Source organism: Phalaenopsis equestris, unplaced genomic scaffold, assembly GCF_001263595.1.
Source record: "Phalaenopsis equestris unplaced genomic scaffold, ASM126359v1 Scaffold000383, whole genome shotgun sequence".
Lineage (NCBI taxonomy): Eukaryota > Viridiplantae > Streptophyta > Magnoliopsida > Asparagales > Orchidaceae > Phalaenopsis > Phalaenopsis equestris.
In genome coordinates, this window is record NW_018164825.1 from 60,923 (window position 1) to 76,592 (window position 15,670).

Genomic DNA, 15,670 nt, shown 5'->3' on the forward strand with positions numbered 1-15,670 from the left:
TATATATATATACGTAAATTAAAAAGTCCTTCCGAAGCGGGTGACGAGATTTCGATTCCGGCGACCGACAGCTTCTTACGGGCGACCCCCCAAACAATCTTTCCCTTTCTCTTTTTTGTGCCGACAAGTGTCCATCCTGTTTTTGCCTGAGTGTTCCTGTTATCGATCTTGTGCTGCTCTCCCACTCTTCAGCCATGTATGCAGGGTTCACTTTGGTGACGGGGCTCGTCACTTGGCCCTACATAACCATGTCGCTAGCAGGTTTACCTCAACTTGTCCTGGCTCCTTGGCATAACTTGATTGTATGTCCGACCTCTCTATTGGTGCTCAGTAGCACCTTCTTCTTCTTTCTACTTATTGGATTTGCTTCTTTGTGGGCTTTTCTTGCTAAGCGCTCAGTTTCTTTTGTTGATGTATCATGGCGTCTGCATTTGTCTATCATGGTATCATACTCTTGTAGGAATGTCGCTCTCCCTCCCAAATAGTAGTAAGGTTTTTAGGGCTTCTTGTCCATTTTGTATCCCATCTTTGGTGAACATTTGCTGCACTTCTCACCTTTGTCGACTTTTTCATTCTCTTCCTGTCTTATATTTGTGCTTTGCCTTCTGATGCACTTTCAAGCCTAGATCGACCTCTTTTCCTTCTCATCTTTGCAAACTAGACAGTAAGCCTAGATCAACTTTTCTTTCTCCTTATTCAGCTCTCCACAGGGCTGTAGTTGAAACCCCAATCAGGTCGTCTCCACCTAGCCCAACATGACCTTCTCCTACTCATTACCCTCACTTTTTGCTAATGTTGTTGGTGGGCTACATGATAGATTTTCGCTATCCCCTCCTAACATTTATTTTCCCTTTTTGTTAAGTCACGGTGCTATCCCACAATCTTGTAAGCTTTCTTCCACATACTAAGACACTTTATTTTTAAAACTCTTCATTTTTTATTATTAGTAAAATTTCATTGGGATATCCTTACATGAATATCATCCATAGCTTATTGTCTGGTTTGCAACTGTTTGTCGTCCATTTTGTTGGGCTCATGGACTCTCGATATATTATAATTAAACTATCTTCAAAAGCTGAATACACAAAAATTTCTTCTTGGCAGGCTTATGGTTTTAGTGACTTCCCAATGTGTATATTAAGATGGTTGCCCCATTTCAACTCTTCAGAGGAATCACCAAGCACTCTAGTCTGCCCATCATTCCCTCATCATTCACTACATTATTTTAACCAATTCTCACAATATTTATTGGGATCTATATTTGACAAACTCTTATAAGTTGGTGGGCCTCAGTGGCCTATGTATTAGCTGAAATAGTTATAGCTTATCGTTTAGAAAAAGAAGTGTGAATTGACTCTTCTACTTATAAATATTAGTAAAAAGTGGAATTTGACGCATTCCATCATATTACTCTTGTAAAATTTTTGGGCATAATTTCTTTGAATGCTTTTAAGGTCTCATCCCTAATAAAGGAAATCAATATTTCAAACATAGGAGCTAGTTCAAAAGGATGAAAGCCAATCTGTCAATTTGGAAGGATTTCAATCAGATCAAATATGAAATCATAATCTGGGACTTGCTTTTCCATTGAGTTTTGAGAACCTGCTCATACTTGCCATGCAGTAGTGACTGCACCTTCACGCTCACATTTCATTGATCACGATTCACTACTCACAACTGCTCTTTCCACCTCTTGATTTTGTGATTGCAATGATAATCATGATATTTTACAAGCATATATCTCATATGTGAGTACCTATATTGTTGACTCACTAGTGGATATAAGATTTCAGTTTCCATTTACTGGTCTACGTTGGAAGGTGAAAAAAAAACTGTCATTTACTTATCTTTACGAGAATTTAAGCTAGGAGATTTTAATGAGTTTTTTTGTAATTTCATGTATATAGTATTTAGTTCCTTGGGCTTTTATTTTATATTGTTCTTATTTATGTTTTTTTTTTCTTTGGCAGTTCTTATTAATTTTCCTTCATGTACGTATATTATTTTCTTACTATAATATTTTGGATTAAAAAAAAAAATACTTGTAAGATTTTACATGTGGTCATTGGGATTGGACTAAGTTGCATGTTAGCTCTTTTTACAAAGGGTCTCTATCAAAAGAGTTTTGCATGCTTTTGTGTACCCTCATTTTTATGGATTTGAACCAAAAGAATTATCTCTTAAGAACTTGCAAGTGTAAAATTTGGATACAAATATCCAAAATAGTCTTATTTTGTAGTAACTATTTTCTCTCTAGGATTAGGATGATGATTATATGGTATTTGGCTTCCAGTAATTCTGTGAATGCATTCACTGGCTGGTTGGCTTGACTATGGCTTTTTATTGCCTAAGAAAAGTTGATTGTAGAGGTTTGTGAATTCCATTGTCATCATTATGTGCCTTATCTCAACTATTTGAGTTCTATTTTTCGTGGCTCCTTATTTTTTACCCTTTAATGTTCAGCCTTGCATGTTGTTCTGAACCTTTTTAGTGTAATCATTTTTGTACAATTTCTATTTATCTCTTTTTTGCGCTACTCAAATATTTATAATCTTTAAGTTTAATTTTATTTGAAATCTAAGATATTAGTATTTTACTTTGTTAATTGTAAGGTTATTTTGTTAGTTTTCTATGTACTGAACATCATATAAAAGTGAAGCCATTCTATTTTAAAATTAATAACCCTTCTAATATAGCTGAGTTTCATGTGATGTAAGAGTGTCATCTATAAAAAAATTATTCCATTGAGTATATTAAATATGTTTTAAAATATAAAAGTTAAAGTTTTGTTTTCTTGATGATTAAATGATTAATTAGTTTTATGTATGTTTATTTCTATTTATGAAAATAAGTTGTTCACAATTGCTTAAATATTACTTTTTTTTTCAGACACTTAAATTTTATTATTTCATTAACATTTTTTCTCTTCTTTTGCATAATATATTTAGCTCCAAAAAAAAAAGAATGGGATGTTTGTGTATTTGTAAGACCAAAATGGCTTTGTTAAAAATACTCCAATTATCTAAGTAGAGCTTGAGACTCAAGTAGTTTATTATGAGCCTCTTCTTAACTTTGAAGTTCTTTTAGTTAAGTATTATTCAAAGTATTAAGCAAATTGTTATCTTTCTTGCAATTTCATATTCTTAAAGTACTTATTGATTTACTGGGTTTACAATTGTGCATCCTCTTGTAGCACAAGTTAAACCCTTTACTAACTTAAAATTTGAAACTCTACATTTTTGTTGATACTTCTTTCCTTGAGACGCCTATCACAGTTTGCATTGAGATGCATACGCTTCTTGTGATCCTATCACAGTTCAAATCCCTAATATTTCTTATTTGACACCATTGGGGAATCTAATGATGAGCCATCATCTCCATATAACATAAAAATTTGTTTGTATCTTTTTTCTAGAAGTCATTTTCAAATTGGATTCGCTTAATTGGGCATTTTATGATGCAATATGACATTGTTGGTTTGTTCTCAATGTTTCCTAATCTAGTTGACATGTCTCATAATTCATTTTTTGATGCTTCATTTTCGTTTGCAATTTATGTTGATTCTTTATTCTCATGTGTTATAACGCGTTAGCACAGCTAGTGATAATATTGCTAAAATAGTTTTCAGAAGTTTCAACCGGAGAACATAAATAAGAATATCAATGTTTTAACTTGCATTCAATTTTTCTACCTATGAATTCATCAATAATACATGAAGCAGGGCCCTAGGAGACGCTGCTTATTTTTTGAGCTTTCCTCATGACATGCTTTCTTCTTCTTTTTTCATTACATACCATTCAAATGGATTTGTCAAGCATTGAAATATACAAACTAACCCACGTACACAAGATATAGGTTTCTAAAATGACTGTTATTATAAGTTATCTTTACAATTGTATATAATATACAACTAAATGCATTTAAAGTTCTAGATACTCCACTATTCATACTGAAATTTGGAATATTGTTTATCTCAATTCATCACAACACTATTAAATCTGTGGAGCAAGTTTTGTAGAGTGGAGAAGAGTTGATGCAGAACAAGCAGGGGCCTTACTTTGATCAAATTCAAATATCTATTATCATGAAAGTTAATCGTACTTGATTTTTGTATTTTATTTTTTTCTAAGAGATAACCTTCCGACCATGTGAGATTTAGAGAAATTGTTTTAAATATAAAAACCTATTTTAAAATCACATCAATTGCCCAAGTTAAGGATTCAAGCGAAGCGGTTAGTATTTAGTTGTATCCTTTTAATTAGAGTAATATTATTTATTTTCAAATAGGTTGAGATATTAGGGTTGTCTTGATGGCCTATAGTTGAATTCTCAAAAATGGATTTTAGTGTATTTGCTTATGGGATTTTCTCATTTTCTATAGAATTTTATGTTTATTCCTGTTGACCTCATTTTTGCGGTCTTACTTTTCCTTTCCTTAGGGCATAGGATCTAGCCTTAGGTTCTCCCTGTTTGACCCTCCTAGAAGATTAGTACTGAGACCCACACCACGTAGAACTTCAAACCATTTCTTGACTCATTTTTATGAAGGTCTCGCATGAGTGGTCCCAATCACTCAACTTTTAGTTGCAAGGGCTAAAAATGAGTTTTCACAGGATTTAGGAGGCCTTAAGTAAACCATTTGTGACTCGAATCCTCGCGAACGCCGCAATTTACGTACTCATTGCACTACACACGATGTTGAGTTGAATTAACCTGATCGTCAGCAAACTTGTCCGGACGACCCCGGATGACGAAATAGACCACGCGGATGCGTCCGGGAAGTCGACTTTAGCTTGAATGAAATCTATATTGCTACGGTTCTGCACTCGCGCAAATGGTGCGAAAATCAAAGCATATTTTTTTAATTAAGGGGGTGCGGGTTCAGGCTCAGCCCAGGTTCAATTCAGGTTGGACTTAGGTTGAACACGAGCTAAACAATTTCAATTTTCAAAATTTTCAAATTTCAAACAAATCATTTAATGTTGCCTTAATTAAATATAATTAGCAGTTATTGTTCTCCAATTAAGCCAGCTGCATGAAAGGAAACCGATTAATCTCTCGCCTAATGCTGTAACGGACTTTTTGGAATCACCCGGATACAAGATCCCGCACTGGCTCAACTCTCCCGCATTCAGTCTCCCCCTCATCTGGGTCCTCTCTCTCGCACATCAAAGCAGCCGCACGCCTGCTTCGCCTCCTCCCCTCTGCATCGAAAACTCGTCGGCCTCCCCCTTCCTCTCGACCGAACCCAGCTCCTTCCTCTCTCGATCGCAGCCCTAACCACTCGCCCTCTGACTCCCGTTCGGCTCACCTCCTCCTCTCTGCTCCGGGACTCTAGCCTCCTTTGCCTCCCTCCTCGCCGAACAGGCCGGAACCGCTCGATCCCGCCTCCCTCCTCACGCAGAAGAAACCCTGCTTTCCTTCTCCCCTTACGGCATTGGGACCTGCTTCGCCTCTCCCTTTCGGCTCGTGTCCTCTCCCCTGCGTTGAAGATCCCCGCTCGAGACTCGCCTGCCTCTTATCCTCTTCACTTCGCTGAAGACTCTCACTTCTCTTCTTACTCGACTCCCTCTCGCGCTCGCCCAGAAGATTGGCTCTCTCTTCTCCTGCACTCGCTCACCTCCTCCCTTCTGCACCGAAACTCTCTTCATTCGGCCTCCCTTTGCCGATCGAGGCTTCTGTCTACATTCGGCCGATTCTCTCTTCCCGCAATATTTCCCTCTCCCTCTCATGTGAAACTCTCACCCGGTTCCCCTTCATCCTCGCTAAAGTTCTCCGCCTCTTCCCGTCCAATACCCTCACGATACCTAGCCGCTGCCTAGTTCCTTCACGCAAGCCAGACGCCCTCTCGGGATCTCACGCAACCACAGGTGGTAGAACCTCTCGCCGACAATGAACTGTCGGCACTCTTGCCTGCTGACACCTTTCTTCCGCGCGTCCTGTCGCGAAGCAGGTAACCATCGTTCAACTCTCAAACTCTAACATTTCATAAAAAGCAAAAAAAAAAAAAAAACACACACACACACACTAATGTTGACCTCAATTTTTGGCGCTTCATTTTTTTAATATCTGCTTATTTGGTATTGGGATTAAGCCCGATTAATTAAGCAGGCAAGCTTTCTATAAATCCGTCTTGATTATTATAATTTATAGAACTGCAGGATGAACAACTCCACCTTGTTGATTTGGTTTCGATTAATGCTCAGAGCGTGGTATAGTGGAAATTTAGGAATTAAATGCTTGCTGTTTGGTGAATTTGAATGGAAGTTTAGGTCATAATTGTTTCCTGTGACAACTCTTGCTTGGTATTCGTCATTCCTGATATCATATAAGTTTAAAAATCGAGGGTGGTGATGGATGTGGAAGTAGTAAAAGACGCTGCTTCTTTTGATCCGCAGCTGTTGTAGCTTTCGGAGATCTCTCCCCTAGTTCTAAAAAAAAAATCCACATTTTGTTGATCATCTATACACACATTGGCCTGCAGTTGCAGAAACAATAAATTGATTTTTTTTATTTTTTTTATTTTTGCAAGTAATTCTAGTGCAAACACTTGATATGTTTCTTGTTGTTGGTACACACGTCTTAACCAGTTCCACATATGTTTCATAAGATAAGGAAAGTATTCGATGCATTATTATTTAGGGAAATTTACATATATTTCGCTCGATTCTTAAGTATTTACATATCTAACACCTTAAGTTTGGTATGCAAACTCATCATAGCTCGGAATCGTACAGCTATGCGCCAAAAAAAAAAAAAAATTCGCCTCTAGGTGTTAAATAGGTGGATGCATGAGGATTTTGTGGAATATATGAAAATCTTCCAACAATCTTCATAAGTGTGCCTTCACTTAAGTTGAATCTTAGATGTAGCCAGCAAGCTTTACTTGTGCTTGCTATTCATCATGAAATGTGATCTTCACTACACAATTGGAGAGTGGGATTGCTTTTGCTGGCTCATATCAGATTGTAATGCTTCTTCGATATTGCATTGTATTAGCATGAAACATATTAGAGGGCCTGTGCATCTTACTTGCAACTAATGATTGGGCAATATTTTGAAGCAGTTTTTGACACTATTTGGGAGTGTTTTAAGAGCTGTTTTGAGCACTATCAATTGCTAATTTTGAGCAGTGTTTTGGGGCATTTTGATGGGCTGATTTGAAGCGATCTTCGCATTATTTTTAGGTGAATTTAAGGGCTGTTTTGGGGAATTTTATGGGCCCGTTTAACGGCTTGTGGGCTGCGTTTTTTGGGTTCGTTTGGTAGCTTGAGGTCTGTACTTTTTGGTTCCGTTTTGTGGCTTTTGGGCTGCACATTTTAGTTCCGTTTTGTGGCTTTTGAGCTATGCTTTTCGAGTCTATTTGGTGGTTTTTGGGCTTTATTTTTTTTAATGCTGAATTGGAGGACTTTTGGGCCGATCAAAACACTATCTTGGAATAGATTTAAGCACTCCTCTCGGAGTTCGATTTAATTACAGTTTTTGAAAGAATTTAAACGTTTTTAGGCCGATTCAGTTACTGTTTCTCTCCTTGACTTTGTTAGTTTTGGAAGTGGGTCGGCATTCTCTTTTTTTATTTTATTTATCTTGTTAAATGATTAAGTCAAAATTGAAAATTTCTGATTTAATGATTTGGAAAACACTTAAAGATATTTGAGGATTAGTTGGAAACACTTAATTGAGAGTAAAACACTTTAAATTACTTCAAGCTCAGGTTAAAGTGTAGGTTTCTTAGATTTTATGAGCACACTCTAGATAGTAGTTCACCTACCTAATTTTCAAATTAATGATGAAACTAGGCACTTGACCTTAATTCACCAATTGATTAAAATATTAAACATGAGGATACACCAAGATGTGACGCACGTTTTCCGTAATTAAATCAAATAATAAAATTCCCGTCATGACTTGACCCACAATGAAACCCAATGCACCTGAATTTGAGTTTGAACATTACACTCAAATCCTTCTGGCAATTGGGGACATTTGTTAATGCCACATATGGATCATCGAATTAGAATAAGCTAGGGCCTAGGTGGCGAGAGCGATGATGACATTGCTTATCTGTGCTTAAACGAGGGATACGAAGTGAGATTATCAGAATAATATCTCCTATCTCAATGATCTTCAATGACGGGAGAGGAAAAAAACCGATGATACTACTCGCTAACTCTTGGTGAGATTGTTGCCCCCGATACTCCTAAGTCGCCAGTAGTCCTAGCCTGATTAGAGTAATTAGTCTGTGGACTGCACTGCTTTACAAAATATTTACAAAAATAAAAATAAAATTTCTTTTGTCTGTTAAAGTGAACTCTGTATGTAAGTCTAAACAACAACTTTTGCTTGAAAAAATCAAAAAATTTTGGTAAAGCTTGCAAAGGTCCACGGGTAGTCACTTAGATTGAGGTTAAGGACTGCCTTTCGTAGATTGTCGGGTTGGTAGCTCTTATTCAAGGTTGGGAAGCACACAGTACAACTCTGAGCCCCCACATTTACTGATGTTTTATACCTATTCTTGGTCTTCTGTATGTGACCACAGGCTTTGCTTTGCCTTTTCGTGTTTGGTTACGACTCGTTTTGTTGTTTTTCACTATACAATTCCTGTTTTTTTTTTGCAATTTATCTAAATTCGCTGCAAATTATAAACTAACCATGCAGCGGTAGCTGAAGCTCAGTTACACATTTTATTTTATGCACTGCAGTTCCATTATTTACTATGCAGTACTTTCTTACCTGCATTCATTTACTTTACATACAAAATCAAAGCATTAAAGCATACATGGTAGAACCATTTGAACCTTAGACTTTACGATTGTTATTTGAACAAGGAGCTTAGAGCATACGCCGTGAGCAGCGTGTCGAGGACCTGCAAAAGGACATCTTCGAGAGATCAAACAAGTCTACAACAACAAACCTCTCCTTAGAATTAAACAATAACAACTCATAGGACTTCGAGGTAGCTCGTCCAACGCGACGTAAATCCTCATATCCTATTTAGGCCCCTGCACAACCATATTGTGTAGTTTAAGTCCTAACTCGCCTTAAGTTCCGAGGCTGTTGTGTGGTACGACGTAAACCCTCCTATCTCTGTGGGCTATTTGCATAATCATATATTATACCTGGGCCCATCGCCAAGGTATACACTTATCTTTTGGGAAGATGAAATATGTGCGATATCAGACACGATTATGCAAACTATTAGACTAATGAGATTCATTTGGTCTCATTTTTCAAAAATTTAAACATACTAATTTCAAAACTCAATCTATATACCTATTATATTAAATTAAATTTAAAAATTATTTTCAAAATAAAAAAGAAGTTGGCCGACAATCCCCCCCCTTGATTTAATGAATAATAGTTATCATCTCTCGCAAAAATACTATGTTTACTAAGAGCTGGTGCTTCTAGCTTTTGGATTGATATACAATTTAACCACAAGTGATGTTTGCAAATCATAACATATCATTTTCTCTCTTGTTTCTTATTCTTGAATGTCCCACCACCTTTTCAAAGCCTTGAGTCTCTTGAACCGTCAGAAAATTCAAGTCATACACTTTCAACAAAATCCTAACTTTTGCTATCCACCTTTTGTGACTAGTTCGTATAAAAAATTTATAACTTTCTTAACATACATCCAATTAACTTAAAACCACAATCACTGGTTAGTTAACATCCCAAACCTCTGATTTGGCATTTCTCATTCTTTTCCATCAAAGAAAATCTGGCCATCTACTTGAGAAAGTCTCGTATAAAAATCTTTTTAGAATTTTTAGACTAGTAAAATTTTTCTTTTAGCTTTTCACCTTTCGTCTAACAACCTTCAAATTTATTACCACCTTCCAATCATTTTCCTTGCATGCTTTACCCATTACCCAAAGTTTTGGTATTCAAAACCTCAACCTCCTAGGTCACTTTTTTGAATCATGATCAGAATGATCTTACTATCAAATAGGTCCCTCAACTAAATATTTTGATGTAAATTCTTTTTCTCTTATTAAGCTAGAGGTTATTAAGTTTGAGTAGATAGTATACTCCGAACCTTCAATTGGCTATAATGCTACAATTTTTTATGGAAGTTTTGCGTAGTTGTATGTTATGAGATGTATTTTCACATCCCAACTACTTTCGAGGATTTGAGAAATGGTAGCATGCTTCAAATGTTTGCAACTTTCTTGAATGTGTGCATATTAATGCAGTATGTAGAACTATGCATGTACAAAATGAGACCTATCAGCTCTAACATGAGCAAAAGCAGAATGACTATCATGTACACGTTTCAACAAAAAAATGCTCTGAACAACAAGCTGAGCATAGTGATGGGCCGCTTTGTTATTGTTTCAGGCAGTGTGGCAAAAAAGGACTTGCCTGAACTGAGTTAAAAAAGCAAACTCAAAGTCTTCTTCCATATAGGCTTGCCGAACATGGTGCTTCTAAGGAAGGAAATGACACTATAAGTGTCTCCTTCATCAAGGATGCCTTTAGCTTTAAACATCCAAGGGTCAATGATTTCTTTAATGTACTAAATGGCTTTGAGTTTCACTTGGGAGCTATCCTAATGCAAAAGTTGATGACGTGAAGCAGCTAAGCACCTACCCTTTTCACATTGCTTAGGAAGGTGTTGATGAGAGGGATTTAATATTGACAGACGCAATAATAGTTGGTGTCTCACATAAGTTCTCCCAGGTTTTTTCACATGTCTTTCACGCCAGCTATGGTGGACAGCATATCAGATATTTCAAGGATAATACGTATGAATTAGTCATAGATTCATGAATAACTTGACTTCTATCGTGAGAACATCCTCGGAGTCATTCTTACACTTAATCCACTTGCAACTACTTTTTTGTGTACTGGGTGTACTAGAAATCCTTGCCCATCACTGGACTATTTATCTTCTATTTTGTTGGGTAGTTACAAAAATAGGAATTATTGTGATGTCTTTCATGTGAATTGAACATTTCATCCTATGCGGCGTATATTTAAAACCCACTATGTACATAATAAACTGTATGCCTCAAAGACACATCTGGTTGTTTGTTCCACTATTAGACCTTCTGTGTTTTACCCTATGTATCCGGACTAACCTAGCTTTTAACAGCTGTTAAGCTATCTAGTTTGATTAGATTATCCAGGTTCTTGATCAACACTAGCACTCACCCAAGTAGAGAAATCTTTTATTTGCCAAAGATTAAGCTCCAAAAGTTTTTTGATCTTTTTCATTCTCTACTTCATGCACATTTGGACCCTACAACGTCAAAGATTAAGCTCCAAAAGTTTTTTATTCTCTACTTCATGCACATTTGGACCCTACAACGTAATTTGAACATCATAAATTTAATTTAGATGATGAAGTTAGAAAGCGAATTGACTAGTGATAGAAAACATTTTAAAACTATGAATGTGAAAAGAAGTGCTGATAAGTATAATGATTGTTTCTTTGTCATGAGTATCATCATTAGTATACATCTCAAGTTCATTTTGCAACAAAAATTGCATGCAGCAACTTGCAGGCCTTTTCATATAAGAAGGAATGTCAATTCAAAAGCTTATATTTTAGATTTGCCTCTTGACTTGTTCATAAGTTCTATTTTCTTTGTAGAAGATTTAATGCATTATCCGAGAACTTTTGAAACTTGACGTTTGCCTTTTGTTTTTTCTAGAAGAGGGATTTTTAATCTATACAAGTAAGTTACCTCATATTGATCCATTTTTCACATAGCAAATACAATGAGTAAAAAAGAGTTGAATCGTACAATGGCAATATTGACTTGTATGGGTATGAGTGTTAGGCCACAAAAAATTATGAAACCAAGCTAATTGTGCACAATCGAGAATGCTAAGGGGAATGTGTGGTTTTAGTAGGATGGATGGAGTGAGAAATGATTATAATATTGATAAAAATGTTGATAGTAGCACATATTAATGATAAGGTTATATTAAATTGATTTAACTAATTTATGCACGTCAAGTATAACGTGCACTGAGAAGGATTGGGTATAGAACCAGTGTGAAGGATTGGTTGAAAAGGGGTGGACAATGAATAAGATCGGTGAAAATTGTGTGGAGAGGTCCTTGCCAGAGTTAATATTAGATGTAGTACTTCAACAAGAGTGGTGACAAAAATTATTTATCTTGCCGACCAAGTTTTTGAAATAAGGATGATGTTGATGATAACGCCCATCACTCCAAGGAACTTTTTAAGTGCCCACATGCACTACTCACTCTAATTGTGGAATTATTAATATATTTTCTTTGACAAATGAAGGCCTACATGCTCATTTATATTACGTACTATTTTACCATTTGATCCCTGATATTCTTCTATATGGACAGTGTTTCATCACATCCATGTCGTGCTGCAACATCTCATGGCGATTATAAAATGCGTTGTGACATCATAACTTGCAGTTCTGCTTTCATCTCACTTTTGGTGTCCGGTAGTTTGCAGACTTGTGTCGATGATCAGGTAAAACTTTTGGGTATTTTTGCTCTCCATCTTCTTTTGGATTGCTTGAATCATGTTTTATGTGCATTTTGGCTGTCAAACTGCAGCTTGTGGAAAACCTCATAAAGTATGAACTCATTGATAAAGGACAGCTAATCCATGCTCAGTCATGTTGTGAGGAAAACAAGTTTTGTAGCCGGCCATTAAGTACTGATTGCATAGCTGCAGGAGCATCTGTCTTTGAAGTTTGCATGAAAATTCCACGCTGGGCTTTCCAGGTTCCATTCTTATTAGCATAAGTACTATTTACATTGTCAAATATGTTACCCTGTTCCTGTTAGAATATTGGTTTACATGAGAAATGTTTTTTCCTGTATATAAAACTTATTTTGATTTTATTTAGTCAGCATCATTCTGAAATCGTATATGTAACAGTTGCATACCTTTTTAGACTTCGGATGCCTAGAGATTAAGAAAACACTTGCAGTTGTGCGAGAACCCGGCCATTGTTATGTCTTAAGTTTGCAATTCATGTTTTTCTGGATCCACAGAGCTCAATTATCTTAATTTATTTTGAATAATTGCCTTGCATCATTCCATGACTATGTAATCTTGCTGCTGTACAGATTCTAAAGCATCTTGCATGTGAATTTTCTTGCCGTAGCCTTGTCACCCTTGGCATTGCAAGTATTCATGGCATTGCAGTTGCTTCTTTTGAAAAGGAAGATGCAGAGCGCCTACTTTTCTTTTTTTCTAGAAATGGAAAAGATTTGTCTAAGGAAGATACTAACCTTTCTGGTCTCCCTATTTCATACTCCGTCACCGATATTATATCAAGTGCTAGACCTGAAATTGTGATTGATGGAAATTGGAAAGATTTCAATACTCTATGTTCGAATGTTAGCAAGAAACAAAATCAAATGACAAGAGGGGCTTACTTGCAGGGATTAAAGGTCGCTGCTATGAGGCCTATTCCTCATTTTCGGAGGCAGAAAAATATTTGTTTTCCTGTTGCAGATACTGGAAAGCACTTGAATCTTCAGGAACAAGCTGCAACCTCTAGAACATGTAAAAAGTTGTCTTCAGCTTCTCTGAGGTATGGGATTTTTTCACATGGCGGGCACCAATCAAAGTCCCGGGAGCATTCAACATCTTCTAGAAAACATAATTCAGCAATACCTGGAAGCTCTGTATCAAAACCTGCCTCTTCAATGCAAATAAGTTCCACAACAAAGTCAGCTTCTTTTTTTAATGAGGATTCCACATCTATTCACAGATTAGCTTATTCTATTAGAAGAAGGTCAGAGGCTAAATCAGACCTTGCAAAGCAGAGAATTTCTTCAAATCCAATACCATTGAAGAGACATGAGTGCGATCGTTGTTCAATTCATGACTGCTCGGAAGTAAGCTTTTTTATAATATAAGTGTTTTGTTTAACATCTGTGTGGTTGATAATCCTTTATTTTATTTTCTAGGAAGAATTTCTGAAGGATTTGGTAAAGTTTCTTATTCTTAGGGGACACCAACGGCTGGTTCCCCCAGGAGGACTTTCTGATTTTCCTGGTGCTGTACTCAATGCAAAGCGTTTAGACCTGTTTTGCCTTTATAAAGAGGTTTGTTTTCAGAAGTTCAATGATGAAATATTTCTTTCCTGCAGAAGGCTTTCCACTTGTAACATCTTCCTGCATGGTAATTTGAATTTCCTATTACAAATTTGCTGTTATGTTAATTCAGGTGGTTACCCGGGGAGGCTATTATGTTGGGAATGGCATAAATTGGAGGGGGCAGGTTTTCTCTAAAATGAGCAACCATTCAGTCAATAATAAAATGACTGTAAGTTCACATGTCAAATGGATATTCTATCATATTTCTAATTTTAAAATGTATAAGATATGCTGATAGTTGTATTCATGAATCATAATGCAATCTATTATTGTCGATGAAAGGCTCATTGATTTTTTTTTTTAATGAAAGGCTTACTGATGTTTATAAATGAAATAATTTCTGGGTTTTACAAATGATAAGTGCGAAGACCATTTGTTTTCTTAAATGTGTACCTCAAAATTGATATCTAATGTACTAAAGAATTTAAATCTTCTTTTTGAATCACTAAAAAATGTTTTGCCTTTCAATTTTGTGCATTGGAGCGAATCTTATGTTACCCAATTCAAGTTCTTGTTGGATCAGTTTAGAAAATACATGATGGCGATTTTACAATAACGAGTGATTGGTAATATTGGATTGAAGTAATAGTATACTAGCTAGATCACAAAAAAATGCTAAAATAAGTTTACAATTTTAAAAGAAAGATAAAGTCTTAAAATCAGAAAGCTAAGAAAAATTATAATTAAAATATCTAAGGTAGAAACTACCAATGTGACGTGACAAATGCCCGTCTTAAAACAAAATTTACCATGGTTGAAATTGCTCCAGTGGTAATGTTTCACCAACCAAATGAGCTGGATCTGCTACAATCTTTAGGGGTTAGCTTGTAAGGTAATTTAATTTGTAGGTTATATCTGATAGGTATAAACAAGAAGATATCATGCATACAAAATATACGATGGGTTGCATCAATATCAAGGCATAATATACAAAAAAATTGCTATAACTAATTCAACCATGCCATTGATATACAAAAAAATAATCCTTTTGTCTAGCAGATAAATGAACTGTTAACGAAACATGCTGTAAAGATCATAAAATCACATTGTAATCCTGATAGCAATATATGCAAGATAAAATTGACAATGAGCATTCACAGATGTATGCATGTATGTATGTTTATATGCACATATCTTGAATCTAAGTTGTAGTTAGTCAATTCCCAATTTGTGCTGTTGGCTTGTTGGTTTGGTTAGGCATATTTAATAACAATCAAAATAGTACCATCATTTATCATATCATCGGTATTCTAAAATATGCAATTTTTAATTATTTTGTAAGCAAAGCACAACACTAAGATATCCAAAGAGTATAAATGAACATGACCTGATATCATGACTCTGAAGGGGATAAGTGAACGATAACTATACCATTAAATTATCCATTGTGACATAAATGCCGAATATATTAAGTAAATTACATCATAGATTAATAAGTACAACATCAGTAAGACCAATAACAAATATCAATAGTAATGCTCTTAATGTGGAGTAATATGTTTATCCACAAAAAAATAAACCAGCTAACTTAGGGTGCAATTCTTGTGTTACAACGCTA

General features: G+C 35.8%; 1 protein-coding gene across 2 annotated transcripts in view; it reads left to right on the plus strand.

Annotated features, from left to right (window-relative positions):
* The window catches only part of LOC110026605 (AT-rich interactive domain-containing protein 4-like), a 61,979-nt gene that overhangs the window by 39,711 nt on the left and 6,598 nt on the right, over positions 1 to 15,670 (plus strand). For both annotated transcript variants that reach the window (XM_020727605.1, XM_020727606.1), the window contains exons 8-12: positions 12,337 to 12,469; positions 12,556 to 12,726; positions 13,075 to 13,851; positions 13,924 to 14,061; positions 14,183 to 14,281. In XM_020727605.1, coding sequence (XP_020583264.1) covers positions 12,337 to 12,469; positions 12,556 to 12,726; positions 13,075 to 13,851; positions 13,924 to 14,061; positions 14,183 to 14,281 — 1,318 coding nt within the window. The remainder of the gene's footprint in view (positions 1 to 12,336; positions 12,470 to 12,555; positions 12,727 to 13,074; positions 13,852 to 13,923; positions 14,062 to 14,182; positions 14,282 to 15,670) is intronic.